Raw genomic sequence first — 19,562 nt, forward strand, 5'->3', positions numbered from 1 at the left:
GGACCCGTTGGCAAAGGCAAAGTTTCATATAACGAAACTACGTGAATATTGCCTAAACGGTTGCGTGCTGGCAGCATCAGGTCCTGGAGCGCATCCGAGTCACATATCAAAGTTTTAAGCAGGTCAGTCCTCACTGGTTTCGGTCCTAATCCAGCGGACGCGAAGCTATTGACAATTGAACCACAAATACTGGCTAGGTTTGCTGTACCGCTTCCTCTATATGGAGTGGCCAAAGCACGACACCTCGGATAGACTTTAGTAGGTTACATACAAGTCGTCGTTTTCGTGAGCAGCAACGAGTGCCTAGAGATGGGTCAAACTCGATGGGGCTGGCAAGAAAGCCCTGATCGGCAGCCTCATTTACATGGTGGATGCTATCATAGTTAATCGAGGTCTAAGTATATGCTAACTCAATGTAGTGCGGGCTTCAGCTTCCCATATTGGAGCAGCTAGAAAGGGAGGGGATTAGCCAGTATGACAAGATTGAACCATTCTTCGAAAAGATTGGGCGTCCTTAAACTTTCTACGCCCCTTCTGGAACCTTTACCATTCAGAGTCTGTTGCCAGCATCTTGCCTCAGTTTAGTCTATACTGACTTCTCTATTCTAGAAAGCCAGACACCAGATGTTGCTTTCTGGGTTGTTGATACTTCCGATTCATCTAGCTGGGGTTCATCTGTTGAGAACCTTTCAGCTGCGTTGTCCAGCGGTACGCTCAAACCACGAGAGAAACTTATCATAGCAGTAAATAAGATTTAAGTCAGAAGGAAGCATATCTTCCTCTCGTGCCTATGGCTAATATAATTTGTGTCAGGGACTCAGTCAACTGATCTGAGCAGACATTCAAAGACGTCGTGAACGCATTCAGTTCAGTCAGTATGAACAATCAGTATGAAACAATATCTCCTCATCACTAGCACTGAACTTGCCATATTATAGTGTCTATATAATCCCGGTTTCTGCCCTTCGAGAAGGAGGAAACATACTCCTAACCCCCAATCAGGGTACCAGAAAAGTTAGCCGCTGGAAGCATAAGAGACGAAATTAGCAGGTCACTTTATGCTCCTTAGGCTATAGTCTTTAGACTACTTATTTTTATACCCTAAGACTTGGGAGGCCAACTTTTCTGCTACCCACTAGCCCCCGAAACACCCTCATGGGTACAGACCTAAGATATCTACTAACCAGTTCGGGGGATCTGTATCAATCTCGAGTGAATCGTTGATGAATCTTCTTGGGTGAATACTTATTTCCATCTATTCTTTAGTTTGCTGCAGTGTATTATGATGGGAATTCTACTCCCCAGAAGTATAATAGTATCACAAGAATTAATATATACTTAACCTACAATTGGCTGGCTTCAGCTCAAGGCATTAACGCCTGGTCGGCTGATACTTTGTACTGCATCACAATCAGTACATGCATACAGTCAGATTTGCCAATTATCAATATGCGCCTTTCACCACCTATGAGATAGACATAACATCGTATTGCCAATAAAATGTTTCCCCAGAAATCGGCTGTGCCACGGTCACATACTTTGGTAGATAAGTATACGCACATCCGGATGCGCGGTATAGATTTTAAATCTTTGAATAAAACCAAAGCTTGATAAAATACCGAGAAAGGTGCTTTGAGTTTATGTTAGGGAAAATGCCGTGTCATGAAATCCGAATACGTGCTTCAGCACTGTTTCGCCGATCTAGACAAGGCGATGTAACCCTCTCTACTTACCATCCCGATGACACCCAAGCACAAGTAGAAGTTCTTCGAGGAGTACAAAAATAAATGAACATTTGATGAATATTTGAATCCTTCACCGATAGTTTTCTTTTCTCAAAAGCTCCTTGTTGGCGACGGATATCAGGTTTTGTCGCTGCGCCTTGTATCTCGACGCCTCTACTTAAATTACCTAATCCCAACTTTGACGCATCATCACCACCGCCATTATCTTTCCCAACCCGACACGGCACTCCCCACACCAGAATGAGCAGCCGCCATGGTGTTTACTGGGCTGCTCAACTCCAGCGATAGAACCCCTTCGGTCCGGTCCAAATCGAGCGAGTCTGATTTCCACCTCCAGCCCGAATACATCTACGATGAAGCCCAGCTGCCTTGCCTCCCACCGGAGAGGCCTGATCTCCGCGAGCTGAACAACAGCCTCGAAGCCCTTGCCGCCGTGTTTCCAGATGTACAGATCGAGGTCTTTAGAGAACTGCTGTCCAACTTCGACGGCGAATCGCGGCTTGCCCTCGTTGCTGATGCCCTCCTAAAGAACAGGGTTACCTGGGTCAAGGGCCGTTGGAGAGTACCCGACAAGGAAACGGCCCGTCCCGAAACTGTTCCAAAGACAGAAGTTTTCAAGAGCAAGGAATACAAAAGAGCTGTACAAAATCTGGCATGGCACGAGTTCAAGGGGTTATCGCGATCTACCATCAACGCTGTTGTCGCCGAATCTAACTATTCCTACCTCGAAGCTCGACAAACCCTCGTCACGCTATCTTCCAAATCATGGCGATTCACCATCTCGTCGCTCTTCTTTAGACGGAAGCCTATCGCTACGGGCGAGGCAGAAAACCATCCGTTAGTATCATGGCGCTCAACCGGTCAAGGGTCTATCATCCCCACAATTCGGACAACAGGCAGTGCAGAGCTTGACCGTGAGCTGTACAATATCCTGGTGGCCCCTCTGAAAGAGAAGGATAGAATAGATAGAGAGGGAAGAGACAAAGGCCTGGCCATAATTCTCAACAACGAAGAAGCAGAAGAGGCCGAAGCAACGCACGAATGTGTCTGCTGCTTCACTTCAGCAGCCTTTGAAGAGTTCACCCACTGTAACCGCGAGGGCCATTTAGTCTGCTACCGATGTGTACAGCACTCAATAAAGGAAGCCGTGTTTGGTCAAGGCTGGCAGAGCAGCATCAACCCAGAAACGGGAACGCTCAAGTGCCTCTCTGTCGACGGCGACGGGTGTCCTGGGCACATACCGCCTGATCACCTTCACCGAGCCATGGAGGAAGAGAAGAAGGGCGCAGAAATATTGCACAAACTTGATCGTCGGTTAGCAGAGCACAGTCTCCTGGCGGCAAATCTGCCCTTGGTTCGATGTCCTTTTTGCGACTACGCCGAGATCGACGACATATATACCCCGGCTCACGAATCTGCTCTTCGCATCAAGTCGGATAGTATCTACAACCTTTTCGTCCTTATACTTTGCATCGGGACCCTCCCTTTCGTCTTCCCGTTCGTCCTTATTTCTTCCTTCATATGTCTCCTCCTCAGCACGCAGCAGTCCTTCGGTGACTACGTTTCAGTTGAGTGGTCCAAGGCCCTTAACCGTCACCGTCGTCGCCGCCGCGGCACAAAATTCACATGCCAGAGTCCCGAGTGTGGCCGTTCATCATGTCTTTCATGTCATAAGTCATGGAAGGATATACATGTTTGTAACGAATCATCGCTCGTAGCTCTCCGTACACAGGTCGAGCACGCCATGAGCATGGCCATCAAGCGCGTCTGCCCCCGTTGCAATACCTCGTTCGTCAAGAACGCAGGCTGCAACAAACTCACGTGCCCGTGCGGCTACAAGATGTGCTACGTTTGCCGTGCCGACCTCAGTGACGAGGGATATCGCCACTTCTGCGACCACTTCCGCCCCGAAGGTGACGCTAGGCAATGTAAGGAATGCGATAGGTGCAACCTTTGGGAGTCAGAGGATACAGAAAAGGTCCTGCAAGCTGCGCGCCAAGAAGCAGAGCGTAAGTGGAAAGACATGGAGAACCGGGAACTTTCAGGCGTCGAACGTGCATTCCTCGAGACAGGCGTTGCGGGGAACGGGATGGATGTGAGTGTTGAGCGTGTGTTATTCAGTGGGAGAATTCCTGCTCTTGCAGAAATTTTTGATCTCATCGTAGAAACGGTTTTTGTTTGACGACACGGTTGGGTTTACGAATTAACGGCGTATGACAAGATGGACAAAGAAAGCCTCGCAGGCAGCGTTGGCAGAATAAATTTGCACACATTTGGGTTATCGGGCAAGGGGCGTCTTGTGGTTTATATAAACAACTTTATTCTAAAAGAAGCGGTATCGAATTAGCATACACGATTGGCTAAAACAGGACATGTCTGGGGTCATATCACTCGACTACAACACAGACTTGATTCATTTTTTATATTTTATTTTGGTTGCACACACAGCAACAATTTATCTCTGAAATTAGAAGGTGAAAACACCCAGACATTATGATATTACACAAAATCCCATTCAAAACTCCGTCGATGATCCAATGTTTTGTTTAGAGCTTGCTCTTACCGTCGGTCCTGAGCTCAGCGGCAGCACCGGCAATAGCGGGCTTGCCAGTCTCCTTGACCTTGGACTGGAAGATGATTCTGTTGCCCTCGCGCCACATCTCAGTGACAATAGTCTGGCCGGGGATAACAACACCAGCGAAGCGGACCTTGATGTTCTTGAAAGCACCGAAGCGCTCGTAGACGGCCTTTCCGGCAACACCGAAGCTGCAGAGGCCGTGGAGAATGGGGGCCTTGAAGCCACCAACCTTGGCAAACTCGGGATCGATGTGGAGGGGGCTAGAAATGTTAGCTATGTTTCGAACAAACTGTGATGGGAACCTTACTTGTAGTCGCCGCTCAGGCGGTAGATAGCAGCCTGGTCATCATGTGTGGGGGACTCGACTACAACATCGGGAGCGCGAGCAGGGGGCTTGTTGGCAGCAGTGGCAGCACCACGGTCGGCACCACGCTTGGGACCGCCCCAACCACCTGTACCGCGGAGGAAGACGCTGGACTCGTTGTAGAAGACATCCTCACCAGTGTTGGCGTCAACAGTAGTGGTGGAGCTTCGGGCAACAGAAGCATTACCCTTGTCAACGACCTCGAGGAGGCGACCTCGGCTAACAAGACGAGCGTTGGTGGGGATAGGGAACTTGCGGATCTCAAGATACTGCTCTCCATGAAGCAACATCATGGGAGAGAAGTTGGGCACAATGTCGTCAAAGTTGAAAGGCATCTCGGCGTTGAAAGGAGGGATGACTCCGAAAGTGGGAAGAACCTGGAAGTCTTCAGAGCCCTCAAAGGTATACTTGAGGTCGGTGCGCTTAGCACCAACACCAAGGTTGTAGAGGATAACATCTCGCTCCTCAAACTTGTACTCAGTAGGCTTTCCCTCCTGCTTGACGGTCTCAGCAATGACCTTCTTGTAATCAGGTTCATCAGAGGATTCCTTGGCCTTGCTTGTGTTTTGCATGTTGGCCATGATCTTCTCGATCGAGTCCTGAGACTTGACAGGGTGGTCAGCACGACCATCGAAGGTGACGATGTCCTTCCAGTGCTTGACAACCTCCTCGGGGACGAGAGGAACGTCCACAGGGAAGCCATGGCCACCGGTTCGCTGCCATCGAGTCTGACCGCACCAGCCGCTTCCAACCTCGTACAAGCCGCCAGTCGGGTTAGGGCACTTGTCACTGCAAAGAGCAAGGACAAGAGGAGCAATGTAGTCGGGCTTGAAGGCCTGGACCATCTCTTCAGGCATGATAGTGGCGGTCATGGCAGTACCAGCGTTGGGAGCGATAGTGTTGACATAGATGCCATACTTGTGGCCCTCGAGAGCAAGGGCGCGAGAGAATCCAAGGATACCACATTTCTACAATTGTTAGTAGCTGTCAAAAAATTTTTTTTTTGGCGAAGTCAACTTACAGCAGCAGCATAGTTGGCCTGGCCAAAGTTGCCGTAAATACCACTGGTTGAGGTGGTATTCAGAACGCGGCCATACTTCTGCTTAAGGAAGTAAGGCCAAGCAGCCTTGGTGACCTTGTAGGTACCTCGGAGGTGGACATTCAGGACAGGGTCCCAGAGCTCGTCGTTCATGTTGGAGAATGCCTTGTCGCGGAGGATACCAGCATTGTTGACCACAATGTCGACGCGGCCAAATGCATCAATAGCAGCCTTAACGACCTTCTCGCCATCTTCAGCTGAGGCCTTAACACCCACGGCCTTGCCACCAAGCTTCTTGATCTCAGCAACCACGGGCTCAGGGTCGGCCAGATCGTTGACGACAATTGATGCGCCATACTTGGCGAAAGCCAGAGCATAAATGCGGCCAATGCCAGCACCACCGCCTGTCACAAGAGCGACACGGCCAGTGAAGTCGGGGTTCTCACCTTGCTCAGCAGGGCCCATCTTCATGGAGTCCTCTAGCAATGTGAGGAAATCGTTGGGGCCTGTGGGATATTGGGGGTTGGAGTAGTCGACAACCTTGCCCCAGTTCTTAATGATAGCTCCGGGGGTGTAAGAGTCGTCAGCCTTGAGGAGGAGACCACTGGAGCGCTCCCATCGAAGCTTAGCCATGTGGCCACCACCAACCTCAAAGATACCACCAGTCTCCTGTGTGTTGTTCTTGTGAACCAAGGTAGCAACCAGGGGAACAACCCACTCGGGCTTGAGCTGCTCGAGCACATCAGGAGGCATGATGGTCTCGGTCATTCGGCTGGCGGCTATCTGACGTCAGTATGTGAGATTTGGGAACGAGGCGCATTTGAAACATACCGACAGGCGCAATAACGTTGGCCAAGATACCATACTTGATACCCTCCTTGGCCAGAGTCTCTGTGAAGCCGACCATGGCGAGCTTGGCAGCAGAGTAGTTGGTCTGACCAAAGTTGCCAAAGAGGCCGGCAGCCGACGCGGTGTTGATGACACGGCCGTACTTTTGCTTGCGGAAATGGGGCCAAGCAGCGCGAGCGCACTTGTATGAGCCCTTGATGTGAACCTTGTAGATAAGATCCCAGTCCTCATCCTTCATGTTCTTGAAGCTGACATCTCGTAGGATACCAGCGTTGTTGATGAGGATATCGATTCGGCCGAAGGCGTTGATGGCGGTCTCAATGATGCGCTCACCATTCTCTACTGAGTCGTAGTTGGCGACGGCCTTGCCGCCAGCGGCTTTAATCTCGTTGACGACAACATCGGCAGCCTGTCGCGACAAGAGTTAGCTATATGCGCTTGCGCCAGAGGGAAGCTGTTTGTTGCAAATGGTACTACGAACCTTTGATGAGTTGCCCTCGCCCTTTGCAGTAACACCAAGATCGTTGACGACGACGCTAGCACCGCGTGAGCCGAAGAAGGTGGCATATGCCTTTCCAAGACCACCGCCAGCACCAGTGACGACAACAACTTGTCCGTCGTATCTCAACTGCTCTGCCATGATGGTGTGTGGTATGGTATGCGACAGAAGGTGGGTATATAATAGGACACGCTTGATATGATGAGGCAAGAAAAAGACAGAAGACTTAAGAGGATGAGGATGAGGAATGAATTAAGAACAAAAAAAAAGAATTGGGGAGGCAGCGCAACGAGCAGCTCTTAACAAGCTTGGGCCGGGCTTGGTCCTGGTTGCAACTCAAACATACCGGGACCTTGTGAAGGGGAAGCCTCGGCTTCTATGGGGTACCGAGGGGACTGGTTGCGGGGAATACGCTAGGCCAAGTTTGGTAACAGACTTGGTTCACATGTAAAGAAGGAAGAAAGGCAATGAAGTCATGCGTAAGAATAATTAGTTTATGTCACATGTTTTTTATTCAAGAGGCTAAGAGCAAAAGGTAAGCTGGGGAAGACAATTGGAGGTGAGATCTGGGGTAGTTAGTGACTGGTTAGGTTATACAAGGTAACAGTGAATGTCTTGCACATGAAGTCACGAGCAGAGAGATAATGAATAGGTATAATAGGCGCTGAATAATAAGTATCACATGTACTCATGCTAAGTCAAGCCTTTAATTATTATTATGTTTCATATCTAGTCATGAATATGTTCTCGTCAGTCTATCTCTACTTACAACTGTCTTCTGCCGACCTCTCATACCGACCGGCTACGGACAATAAACCCCCCACAAATGGCTTTCTCTCTAAACTCCCCGCAAAATCAAACCCGATCAAGACCAAGGTCAAGTCCAAGACCCAGACCCAGACCCAAACTCAGGCCGGGCCACATGCAAGTCTAAGTCTGATTTGCTGATCTCAAGCTAGTACCGTCATATTCTCTTGTCTCGTGTGTGTCACTCTCTCTCTCGGCCGTGAATTGCCCGACCAAAAAAATTAAGGCAATTAACTGACAATATCACACTCAATCTATGGCTGCACTACCACTCTCGGACTACCTCTCACATGCAATACCCTCCTTATCCTTATCTTGATTATTGTATAAGTACTTACTCAGGGATTAACGACATCTCTCATCATGGCTCCCCACTTCATTGACGATAAAACTGAGATTTGCCTGCCCTTCATCCTCGCTCAGCTCAAACTCCACCGCGAAGAGTCTCCCGACCGCCCCTTTGTCATCGGTCTCAATGGCATCCAGGGCGCTGGCAAGTCTACACTTGTCAAGTCCTTGAGCAAGGCCCTGGAGAGTCAGAATGTGTCGACTTTAGTCTGTAGCATAGACGAATTCTACCTCACTCGCCAGGACCAAGTTGCCCTGGCCGAGTCTGACCCTGAAAATGCCCTCATCCAGCATCGCGGGGAGCCTGGTAATTCCTCTCATCTCAACTCATGGCTAAACAAATAATCCTAACAACCACAGGAACTCATGACTTACCCCTCGCAAAAGCCTTCTTTGAGGCAGTACTTAAAGGAGAGCCCACAAAACTACCAAAATATGACAAGGCTATCAAGGGCGGCAAAGGAGATCGCCTTCCCGAGTCTGAATGGACTCTCGTAAACCAGCCTGGTCAACCCAAAATCCAGGCCATTATTCTTGAGGGATGGTGTGTAGGCTTCCGCCCTCTGACGCGCGAGGGCGTAGAAGCAAGACTCAACATGCCCAACCGCACTCTCAAACAACACAAACTCGAGCATCTTCTATTCATCAACGAAAAGCTGTCAGAGTACAACAGCCTCACAGATTCCTTCGACTCCTTTATTCAGATCGACGCTGAGGACCTTGGCTACGTTTACGGCTGGAGACTAGAGCAAGAGGATCATTTGCGTGAGGAAAGGGGCGACCCAGAAGCCGGAATGTGCTCACAGGAGGTTGTCAAATTCGTTGACGGCTACTATCCTGCTTATGAGCTCTACACCGATAGAATGCGAAAAGGAGTTCTGGCCAACCGACCAGGCCGGCAATTGCGGATGGTGGTAGGCCGTGACAGAAAAGTAAAACATGTTCGCAGAATCTAAAAGGGAGACGACATATTCAACTCAATCACACAAAAAAGAACACTCCAAAAACCCGTTACGACTAGACATTAATGAACCACTTACGGTCCTGAACCGTTTCAACAGAACCACAAGTTTCCTCATATAAACAATGTGACAACCTCTATAAAATTTGGTAATCTAAAGTGCAGTATCTATAGGGCTATAAATAATTCCAGAACACTCTTCATTTTGTGCACTCTCGCAAACCATTTGAAATATCACACTCCCAATGTCGAGCAAATCAGCCTCAACTCCATCATAATGCAGTCATATCGGTCGTAAAACTCATTCCTCCCAAAATTCCGTCGGTAAAGGATACATGTTTCATGAAGTCTTATCCTCCACCACTCGTTGACCATCTTGTTTCATTCTGGAGAGCTTTCGATCGACGGCTTCTGTTCTAAGACGAACGGCTTCTTCGCGATCAGCCGCTTCCTGCTCAAACTCCTGAATGATCTTGCGCTTATGTCTCCTCGACTCCATAAGTCGTTGCATCAAACCGCTAAACTCACTGACAAACCAGTTCCCAGACGTTTCCCAATTTTCGATCGACATGTTGGAAAAGAGGTCATGTTGTTCCTGCTCTTCAACATGACGGAACTGGTCCAACTTGGCCTCTATGTTTTCAGAATTAACCCCAGTACCCTTTTGTTCATCCTTTGATGGGTCAAAATCAAAAGGTTGCTGTTGAAGGGTGTTAAACGACATAGATCTCAAAGCAGAGTCGTTGTACTCTGGGTCTGGGCGGCGTCGTTTGTTATCCGATCGATTCATTCTTGGTACTGGAACCACAGCAGCTGGTACACTCTCTAGCATTGTTCGTTGGATCACCGGCTGGGCGGCCCTAGGCCTGGGTGTCGCATGCTCTTCCTCTTGTGAGGATGTCTCCACATCCTCATCATTCACATGCTGCGTGGCAGGCTGTCGTGTGATCTCGCTTCTGTGGTTACTTTGCCATGGCGTCTGCTGACGCTTGGGAGATGGGCTCCTCACCCGATTCGCATCAAAGGCTTCTGAACGGCCACTGTGTGATTTTCGAATCCTCACTTCACGCATAGGAAGTCTAGAGTCAGGTCTTGCTGGCGATTCGAGGCGAGCTCGCCCATGATCATAATGGGGGTTGACTTTTCCATGTCTAACATTCACATTGTCCTGAAAACCATCGCCCATTTGGTCAATACTGTGTCGTTGAGGACGACTGATCACGTTCATGCGAAGATCATCTCCAACTGTGAATAAATCACTTGTCGTACGTTGGAATCGGTTGCGATCAGGTATTCGGTGTGGTGGAATGTTCTTCTTGAGATCGTGAGTTAACTCGGGCCCAAGCTTAACGGGTTCAGCGGGCTCGTTATATGGAGTAGTCAGGCCAGACTCTAGGAAATTATCGTCAAGTTGTGAACCAGAGAAAAGGTCCGGACGACCGTTTGAGTTGGGTTTTCCACGACCATTGGGAGAAGATACCACTGACAGCTGCGGTGAACGGGGCGGTGGTTGGCTGAAAGGGTGATTTTGTCTCGGGGGCGCGGTGTTTCTACCACCAAGCCCCTGAATCTCTCCTGGAAAACTAGCAGGGCGAGACAAAGGAGCTGGAGGCGGAGGAGCATTACGCGGCGGCTCTACGCTTGATGACTTGATGTCCACTTGTGACTGAGGCTCATTTTTTATGCCAGCATTGGCAAAGGCCAGTAGCCGACCGCCTTTATCCTTCAAGCTTGGTGGCATTGTATGATTTGCTTGGTTCCATGTAGATTTGTTCCGAAAAGGTTGGAGGGATATCGGCGCGCTTCCCGTTACGCGATGGCCCTTCCCTTTTTCGACAATGGGATGTTTCGTCGGTTCGTGGTGTCGCATAGGCGGAATTTGTTGCCGATGGTTGGGAAAGAATGAACCATTTGCTGAAAGAAGACGATTGGCTATGCTGAAAGCAAAAATAGGGGCTTCGAACGCAAGAAACAATTGGCAAAATGGGCGTTTAGTACTCGTGGTGAACAAGCTTGCGTGCGCAAACCTGGTTGAGGTGTTGACAGAGTCAAGTCGGGTATGTTTATATAAATTCGCAGTCGCGGTTTCACCTTCCATGCCTGCCCAACAAGGGTCGCGCTCTGGGGAAAGAGCGATGCGCCTATAGAGTCGCGACGTCAGGTGACGTTGGCGGGGTGTTCAGTGGACGTCACCCATGATTATAGCTATCCCTGCATCTTAACAACTTGACTTACACAAGCTTAAGTCAAGAATTGTTCAACGATCTTCTTTAGATTGTATCAAACCACTGATCAAGATTCACGTCTGGCAAATCCTTCTTCTCCGAATGGTACACAATAGTGAGGCCAATACATTAAAAACCTTCAAAACGACCAGGCCGTAGTTCCGTCTAGTTGGCAGTTGTCTCCAGACACTTCAGCCAGGCCTTGAGGGAGACGTTTCCTTCAATCTCGATCCCTATTGCCGTCTTGTTATGATTCTTCTGTCATCGTTGGGTTTCTAATAATATCGTCTCCAGTCACGATGTGAAAGGCCAAGCCGAACCAGTAACAGAAAGACAACATCAGACGATCCAAATCATACGTTTTGGATAGTGAGCATCGTGAAAAGCTTGGGCATGTTGAGTTTTTATCGCTTCTGGGGCGTAGTTTACTGTCTCGTGAACTCGTGTTGACGTATCGGGTACTCCGAACGCTGCAGCAAGCAACGGCCATACCATCAAGACTCGACATACTAAGCTCTGATCGCATGGGTACTCTACTTGTATCTATGAGTCTCTAAAACATACGCAACGAGATTCCGATTAGTCACATGAAATGCCAAATACATTTCGCGTGAGCCGTTCGATCTTCGACGCCATCAACAATTCGGACCGTCCGATGAACCACCATGCAGCGCTACGGCTTCTCAACGCATTTCACGACCTCTTACTGGAACTTGGAGAACTCTATATTCCACGTGAATCAAACTTATGCCGCTGAGACCGGTTGAGATGTGTGATGACCAGGCGATGTTTTGGTCTCTAAGGCGGTTATCCCGCTATTGTTGTTTCCTTCCATCATATAAAGGGATATATCATCGTGGCAGTATGGCTTCCTTCAAGCTTATCATCAAGCTCATTCGATTCCATATTACCCAGTATGCACAGTATCTCCTTATATTCGCTTCTCTGTCTTGCCTTGGCTTCATGTTTGAATGCTCTGCCTGGGCCTGTCACCCGAATTCAACGGAAAGGACCATGTTCTGGTAATACGCCCTCTACTCGAGATCAATGGTGTGAATATGATATCCACAGCGACTATTACTCTGTCGTTCCTGATACTGGCGTAACAAGAGAATATTGGCTGGAAATCAGTGAAATCGTCATTGCTCCCGATGGAGTCCCGAGATTCGCCCAGGCCATCAATGGGACAGTACCTGGTATGATTTATTTCACAATGTCTACGAGCTAGTATCTAACATCTCAGGCCCGACAATATTCGCCGACTGGGGAGACAACGTTGTCGTTCACTTGACGAGCAACCTCAAGACTTCTACCAATGGTTCATCCTTTCACTTCCATGGCACTCATCAGAACTATACGAACCCTCAGGACGGCGTTGTTGCTATCACCCAGTGTCCTACAGCTCCTGGCTCTTCGGTAACATACAGATGGCGGGCGACTCAATATGGCACTTCATGGTATCATTCCCACTTTGGCCTTCAGACTTATGATGGTGTCTATGGTGGCTTGATCATTCGTGGCCCAGCAAGCGCCAACTACGACGAAGATGTTGGAACTATTATGCTTAGTGATTGGTCCCATCGAACTGTTAATCAGATCCTGCCTGAGGTTCAGCGGAAAGGTCCTTACCCGATGGACAATGTCCTCATTAACGGTACCAACACGTACAGCAAGGAAGGTGGAAAGAACCAGACTGGCGAGCGGTTTAAACTGGACTTTGAAGAGGGCAAAACATATCGACTACGTCTTGTCAACACCGGAATCGATACTCTCTACAAATTCTCCATCGATCATCACACTCTCAAAGTTATTGCTGTGGATTTTGTTTCTATCAAACCATACGAGACTGACCATGTCAGCATCGCAATCGGTACGCCTCCCCTTACTGTTCTCTTTTGCAACCTCCTAACATTCTTCAGGCGAGCGCATGGATATTCTTGTTACCGCCAACCAAGCTTCGAAGGAGTCATCTTTTTGGTTCCGCGCTATCCCTCAACTTGACTGCACCAAGAACGCCAACCCACAAAACGCCCTTGGGATTGTATCATATTCTTCCAACAGTTCGACGCCTACAACTAAGGGGCGTAAATACGATGATCACTGCGAAGACGAGCCCTATGAAAGCATTGTACCTGTCGTTCCCCATTCCGTTGGGCCACCGGACATGGAAGTCGTCGAGAATGCCAACCGATCTTGGAACTCAGATGGCATAATCAAGTGGTCCCTCAACAGCACCACCATGATTGCTGAATGGGACCACCCTTCACTCCTGAAGCTTGGTCACAATACCTCTTTTACCGAGTCAAACGCCGTGATCCGCATTCCAAAGAAGGACACATGGGTTTACCTCGCCATTGAGACGGAACTCGACATTTCTCACCCAATCCACCTCCATGGCTTTGACTACCACATCCTCGCCCAGGGTGTTGGACCGTATGGTCCAAATGTTACACTCAAAACAGACAATCCACCACGCCGCGATACTGCCCTCCTCCCTGCTAAGGGGCATTTGGTGATTGCTTTCCTAACGGACAATCCAGGTGTGTGGCTTATGCACTGTCATATAGGGTGGCATGCCGCAGAAGGGTTTTCAATGCAATTTGTTATACGAGAGGATGAAATCTCGGGCTTGGTTTCAGATCAGGAATATGAGGATATTGAGAAGGGCTGCAAGGTGTGGCATGACTTTTCGCACAAAATGGAAATGGAGCAAGACGATTCAGGCATTTGATGAAGTTTACGAATTATGGATATGGATATGCACGTTATGAGTTTAGACTATATGGTAGACGTCTTATGACTTTGACATGAATATAACTATGATGTTAGTATCATCAAAAAGAGCAAGGACAAGAGTGTTAGAATGTGTTATCAAATTTCTCGCAGTAAAAGCTATACTAGCTAATCGAGGTCCATGCAACTTATACCAACCTTGCCCTTTGTCGACTGATCGATGGCCACAACTCTGCAGACTAACAAGAGACAGGTACTATTATAGAAGCTCAAAATGCTTACTCATGGTTCCATTAGGCCATTACTGACTACCTAGATTCCGTGTCATCTGTATTAACGTAACTGCTTTACACAATGCTCTTGTAAATGATATGTAGTTTTGATAGACAAGGGTATAGTGAGGTCATGTAAGTCATCTAACGCTAGACGTCCAACCCACAAAAAAGGTTTGCGCCAACCCTCCCCCACAACAGAGGATCGACAGATATTCGACACCGATATTAAAAAGAAATCTTGATCACGCTGGGGATCGAACCCAGAATCTTCTGATTCGTAGTCAGACGCCTTGCCATTGGGCCACGCGACCTTGGTTACTAAAAAGTGTCTCGATTTGGTGCTATGATCATGACTTGCTTGGTTAACGTTCACCTTGTCATATCATGAGTTGCTGTTTGATGTGTTTCAAGTTCATTCTGCAGCTTTATAGTATTCTCAATCGTATTCCGCATCAGGTTATGTTGCATAGCTGTTAGAGGCATTATTATGGTGAAAGTGAGTGGTGGTTATGGTCTTGAGCAATCTTTCCGTGGTTCTCGATTGTTTGTTTTGCAGAACTAGGCAATATCTACATCAACACACGTTTCGTTATGGTTGAAGCACCTATAGATTGGCCAAACTATTTAACAAAGTCGGTTCCTAAACAATCTTACTTGTACCATATCTGTCCTGCATCTCAAAATCTATTCAATCATTGTTCGCTTTCTTTGTAGGGTAGTAGAAGCACATGTAAGTAACTCGGAGGTGTAGATATAACAACACCAGCACATCGATATTCGGTGTTCTTGTACAGTCATAGTTCGGAGTTAACCCTTGTCCAATTACTTATCAAGGGTACAAACACCAAATATTTACTCTGTCAATTATCCAATGTATTGAATGAACGCCTTTCCCATGATAACATCCCGCCCCACATAAATTCCGATGACTCGCCCCTCCGGCGTCGGCGTTATCAAGCAAAAGTGGCTATATGTCAACGGTTTAAAGAGCAAGAGCTTCGCATTCCCCTTCGTATCTCCAACTCGTAGACACTCAATTAGATCAATTAGACGTCCAATGGCACCCTTCAACCTCGAGACCTGTGCTAGGCCAAATATTCTGGCTCTCCAGCCTTATCGCTGTGCGCGAGAGCAAGTTGCCCCTCCCCCGCATCAACACAGAAGAGAAGACTAACAATTCCACCAGCGACTACAAGGATGACGGAACAAACATCCTCCTCGATGCCAACGAGAATGCATACGGCCCTTCACTGAGCTCAGATGTCGCCAACAAGGCCGCCAATGGCGTCGACGTCGACCTGCTGGGCCTGCACCGCTATCCCGATCCTCACCAGGAGCCACTGAAGCAGCTGCTTTGCGAACTGCGCAACACCCATGCTCACACGAACAAGACACTCAAGCCAGAGAACCTGTTTGTTGGCGTTGGAAGCGATGAGGCCATTGATGCTCTACTACGCTGCTTCTGCATCCCCGGAAAGGATCGAATCCTTACATGCCCACCCACATACGGCATGTACTCTGTTTCTGCGCAGGTCAACGATGTGGCACTGGTCAAGGTTCCTCTCCTGGAGGCTCCTTCTTTCAGCATTGATGTGCCAGCTGTTCTCGATGCCTTGACAAACGAGCCCAACATCAAGCTCGCTTACCTCTGCTCGCCGGGTAACCCCACTGGTTCACTTCTCGCCAAGTCCGATGTTAAGCAGATCCTCGATCACCCTACATGGAACGGAGTCATTGTTCTCGACGAGGCTTACATCGACTTTGCTCCTGACGATGCTTCTCTCGCAGAGTGGGTGACTGAGTTCCCCAACCTGGTAGTTATGCAGACTCTCTCCAAGGCCTTTGGTATGGCTGGTATTCGCCTCGGTGCTGCATTTACTTCGCCTCCCATCGCTCGACTCCTCAACAGTCTCAAGGCCCCTTACAACATTTCAAGCCCCACGAGCGCTCTTGCGTCATATGCTGTCTCCGAAAAGGGCCTTGCTATTATGCGGGACCACCGCGCTCGTCTGCTAGGGCAGCGCGATCGACTTATTCAGGAACTCCCCAAGATCCCTGGTGTTGGTCGTCTACGTGGTGGCACCGAAAGTAACTTTATGCTTTACGAGATGCTTAACTCGGCAGGTGAGCCGGATAACAGCGTTGCGTTGGCTGTGTACGAGAAACTTGCCGAGGGCAAGGGTGTGGTTGTGCGATTTAGAGGTAAAGAGCACGGATGTCTAGGATGTCTGCGTATCACAGTCGGCACAGATGCCGAAGTGACGAGATTCTTGGAGTCCTTGAAGACAACGTTGGCTGAAGTTAGAGGATCCTGAAACACGACAAAGAAACGATAAAAAGGCGTTTGAAAGTTAGATCTAGATTTCTAGACGTAATCTCGTGAAATTATAAAGGCAACGCTCGTGGGTATGAGCGTTTTACAAGAATATTAGTCCTTTAGACCAATCAATAATCAATCCATAGCCCGAACGCCTGTCCATTCTATCCCGTTTAAGATCTAACGAATCATCAATAACTTTTGTCTAGGCCAGTCCCAGGAATGTGAGGACAGTTACAATACTGAACGACGCAAGGACGAGATCAGCCCGGTACGAACCAGCCGCATCCTCGCTCTTTGTAGGTTTAGGGGGCGAGTCAGACGTTGCTGACGCCGTCTCGGCGGTATCGGAAGCCGATGGGGTGCTCTTAATCTTGGACTCGTGAACGTCCATGGCAGCCCAGTCCGTGCTACGGATGACCTTGATATCATTTCCCTTGAGCGGTGCAGGCGCTTTATCCAACAACAATCCCTGAACTATTTCAAGGGCGCACATTTGCTGACCGAGGCCAGGGTTTCCATCATAGCCTTCAACATACCAGCGCTGACCACACTCACGGCCTGACTTACCGCCAGTGCATGTCTGGACAGCAGCCTTGGCACTTGGTAAAAGGTGGTCATGGACGTGAGCCTTGAGGTCAGGTTGCATCTGGACGGACAGGTACATGAAGCGTGACAGGTAACCCTTGAAGGTTTCCATGTCTGCCGTGCAACTCATGACGGTCTCGCAGGCGGCTTCGTACATGACATTGGTGACATTACCAAACGGCGCGAAGAACCAGTCGGTACCTTTGAGCAAATTCCTGCTACGCTCAGCCCACTCTGGCTCCCCGGTATGGTTTGCCATAACAGCAGCTCCGTATAGGTAGATGCCCTGAGTGTAAGTAAATGAGTGGTAGACAGTCTTCTGGCAGTTGTCCTTGGTATCGGTGCCGTCGTAAACGTGAAAATTGCGGTGATCTATGAAGCCAACTTCCCACGACCAGTCCCAGATCTTGACGGCCCAGTCAAGATACTTGGTATCGCCCGTGACACGGCCCAGACGTGCAGCGAGTTGAAAGAAACCGCCGTTGCTGACTGAGTTCTTGTATGTCATGCCGTTGGGGTTGTCTGGGTAAATCTGCCACAGAAGGCCACCATTGCACTTTGTTGCGTCCCAGCGACTAACAAGCTGATCAAAGACATTGATAGAAATGTCGAGCCAAGACGGTAGGTCCTTGTTAGGCTGAGGAAAGTTTCGCTCGGCAGCCGACAGGACGGCGTTGCCCCAGAAGAAGAGATCGTCGTTGCCCTCTTCATCGGCATGCTCAGCAGGCATGTAGTTGTTGCCCTTTCCAAGGTTTGTAGGACCCAGAAGGGCTTCAATTATGACATCGTTGTATGAGTAATCTCCGGTGAGGTGGTAGTAGTCGAGCATGATGCCCCAAAGAGCACCAGCTACCCACCAGTAGTAAGGGTCTTGAAGATCTCCCAAGTCTTTGGGGACCGAGGATACGTTTCCCCTGTAGTAGGACATGGCATCGAAGGCCAATGTTCCTGCAACATCCCTGATGGAGTCTGAAGTTGTTAGCTGTGTATTATTATTCAAGAGTGTTTGACTGGGTCACATACCGGGGTTTGAGGTGTCGAGTGATTTGGGTGGTGTTTTGGTAGCAGTGGCTAGAGAAGCCAGACTGGCCAATGCCAACCTGCTGAACTTCATTGTGGTTGATGGGGTATTGTACGTATCGCTCAGCGATGAATGGACTTCTCCTGGAAGATATGAGTGTGGTGTAGTATGGTGCAGGTCAGCGGACGATGGCTGGGGTTGGTTCTTTTATGTAGAGATTCTCGGCTAAGAAGCTTTGTTAATGGGCCAGTTAATGCGCGTGGTTTAATGGTTCTAGCAGATTGTGGCGATGCTGAGTCTAGTTGTAGTGGCAGTCGAATAAGCGTCTTGCTGATGTTGATGAGGCGTTCAAGTTTCAAGGAATGGTAGGCGTGAAAAAGAGAGATCAAAGTTTAGAAGGAAAGAGGCCGAGGGAGAGGTTGCCTAAAAAAAAGTGAAGTAGAAAAGAGAAGAAAAGAGGGAAAGAAGGACGATAGCAGATTTTGACTAGAGATAGGTAGACAGAGAATGAAATACGAGAATGCAATAAGCTGAAGCTGAATATACGTTCGGTCGTTTTCAGGCTGGTCCTGGCTTGGCTAGACTAGACCAAACGTTGATAATACGACGGGGGCTAGACTTGGGTTATATGTATTAATGGACGATGGAAGACTTGGGTACCCTAGCTGGTGCTTGATGCATTGCTGCTTTCAGATCCAGATCCAGGGAGCATCTTGAGGAACGAATGACGAGCGAGACTAATAAGGCTAAGAGTAAAAAAGGTGAGACTTTTGGTGATGAGCCTCAGACATGATGAACCGTTGAATCATGACCTGCCCATGGGTACAGCAATTCTCCTCTCCACACCCCTGATGGTTTCGGCGATCAACCGTGCTCTGTAGCCAGTCTACCAGTAAAACAAACTATGGTGGTTACAGACATGGGACTTTTAAAGGGCCGGTTGTTTCGAATCACCGCGCGGGTAGTTTATACACGTCAACAAACAAACAACCCCATGATGATCGTCTTTTTTTTTTGTTTCTAAACACAAAAAACTCCAAGACGATTTGGTCTAGAGCACATAAGAGTGGATTGGGAAAGGTTCCAGGGGTAAAAGGGCACTAAAACTTCTTAGTTCTTTGGACTGACAGATGTCTTGGGGGAGGGGGAGGATGATTGATAGGCAATCATTGAAAGTTGGAGAGACAAGGCTTGGCGCCACGATATTCATGCA

The 19,562-nt window shown here is 48.7% G+C and overlaps 7 protein-coding genes across 7 annotated transcripts; 4 read left to right on the forward strand and 3 right to left on the reverse strand.

The window, feature by feature from the left end:
- Positions 1 to 1,998: 1,998 nt before the first annotated feature.
- FSST1_000856 (RBR family RING finger protein) lies at positions 1,999 to 3,927 on the forward strand (the record flags this gene model as incomplete). The annotated part of the gene is made up of 1 exon (XM_083235125.1): positions 1,999 to 3,927. One exon carries the CDS (start codon positions 1,999 to 2,001, stop codon positions 3,925 to 3,927), a length of 1,929 nt encoding a protein of 642 aa, XP_083091038.1.
- A 364-nt stretch (positions 3,928 to 4,291) lies between these two features.
- Positions 4,292 to 7,215, reverse strand: FSST1_000857 (bifunctional hydroxyacyl-CoA dehydrogenase/enoyl-CoA hydratase FOX2; the record flags this gene model as incomplete). Its single annotated transcript, XM_083235136.1, has 5 exons — positions 4,292 to 4,583; positions 4,631 to 5,655; positions 5,709 to 6,505; positions 6,558 to 6,984; positions 7,057 to 7,215. 5 exons carry the CDS (start codon positions 7,213 to 7,215, stop codon positions 4,292 to 4,294), a joined length of 2,700 nt encoding a protein of 899 aa, XP_083091039.1.
- A 1,029-nt stretch (positions 7,216 to 8,244) lies between these two features.
- Positions 8,245 to 9,185, forward strand: FSST1_000858 (P-loop containing nucleoside triphosphate hydrolase protein; the record flags this gene model as incomplete). The annotated part of the gene is made up of 2 exons (XM_083235147.1): positions 8,245 to 8,536; positions 8,590 to 9,185. 2 exons carry the CDS (start codon positions 8,245 to 8,247, stop codon positions 9,183 to 9,185), a joined length of 888 nt encoding a protein of 295 aa, XP_083091040.1.
- Positions 9,186 to 9,530: 345 nt separating this feature from the next.
- FSST1_000859 (extracellular mutant protein 11-domain-containing protein) lies at positions 9,531 to 10,931 on the reverse strand (the record flags this gene model as incomplete). Its single annotated transcript, XM_083235158.1, has 1 exon — positions 9,531 to 10,931. The coding sequence occupies one exon, from the start codon at positions 10,929 to 10,931 to the stop codon at positions 9,531 to 9,533; it is 1,401 nt and encodes a 466-aa protein (XP_083091041.1).
- Positions 10,932 to 12,331: 1,400 nt separating this feature from the next.
- Positions 12,332 to 14,146, forward strand: FSST1_000860 (Cupredoxin; the record flags this gene model as incomplete). Its single annotated transcript, XM_083235169.1, has 3 exons — positions 12,332 to 12,611; positions 12,659 to 13,285; positions 13,335 to 14,146. 3 exons carry the CDS (start codon positions 12,332 to 12,334, stop codon positions 14,144 to 14,146), a joined length of 1,719 nt encoding a protein of 572 aa, XP_083091042.1.
- Positions 14,147 to 15,480: 1,334 nt separating this feature from the next.
- FSST1_000861 (histidinol-phosphate transaminase) lies at positions 15,481 to 16,738 on the forward strand (the record flags this gene model as incomplete). The annotated part of the gene is made up of 2 exons (XM_083235179.1): positions 15,481 to 15,554; positions 15,610 to 16,738. The coding sequence occupies 2 exons, from the start codon at positions 15,481 to 15,483 to the stop codon at positions 16,736 to 16,738; spliced, it is 1,203 nt and encodes a 400-aa protein (XP_083091043.1).
- A 207-nt stretch (positions 16,739 to 16,945) lies between these two features.
- Positions 16,946 to 18,442, reverse strand: FSST1_000862 (glycosyl hydrolase family 76-domain-containing protein; the record flags this gene model as incomplete). Its single annotated transcript, XM_083235190.1, has 2 exons — positions 16,946 to 18,297; positions 18,352 to 18,442. The coding sequence occupies 2 exons, from the start codon at positions 18,440 to 18,442 to the stop codon at positions 16,946 to 16,948; spliced, it is 1,443 nt and encodes a 480-aa protein (XP_083091044.1).
- Between the last annotated feature and the right edge of the window lie 1,120 nt (positions 18,443 to 19,562).

The sequence above is a fragment of the Fusarium sambucinum genome, chromosome IV, assembly GCF_050947815.1.
Source record: "Fusarium sambucinum isolate potato_lamoka chromosome IV, whole genome shotgun sequence".
Classification (NCBI taxonomy): Eukaryota; Fungi; Ascomycota; class Sordariomycetes; order Hypocreales; family Nectriaceae; genus Fusarium; species Fusarium sambucinum.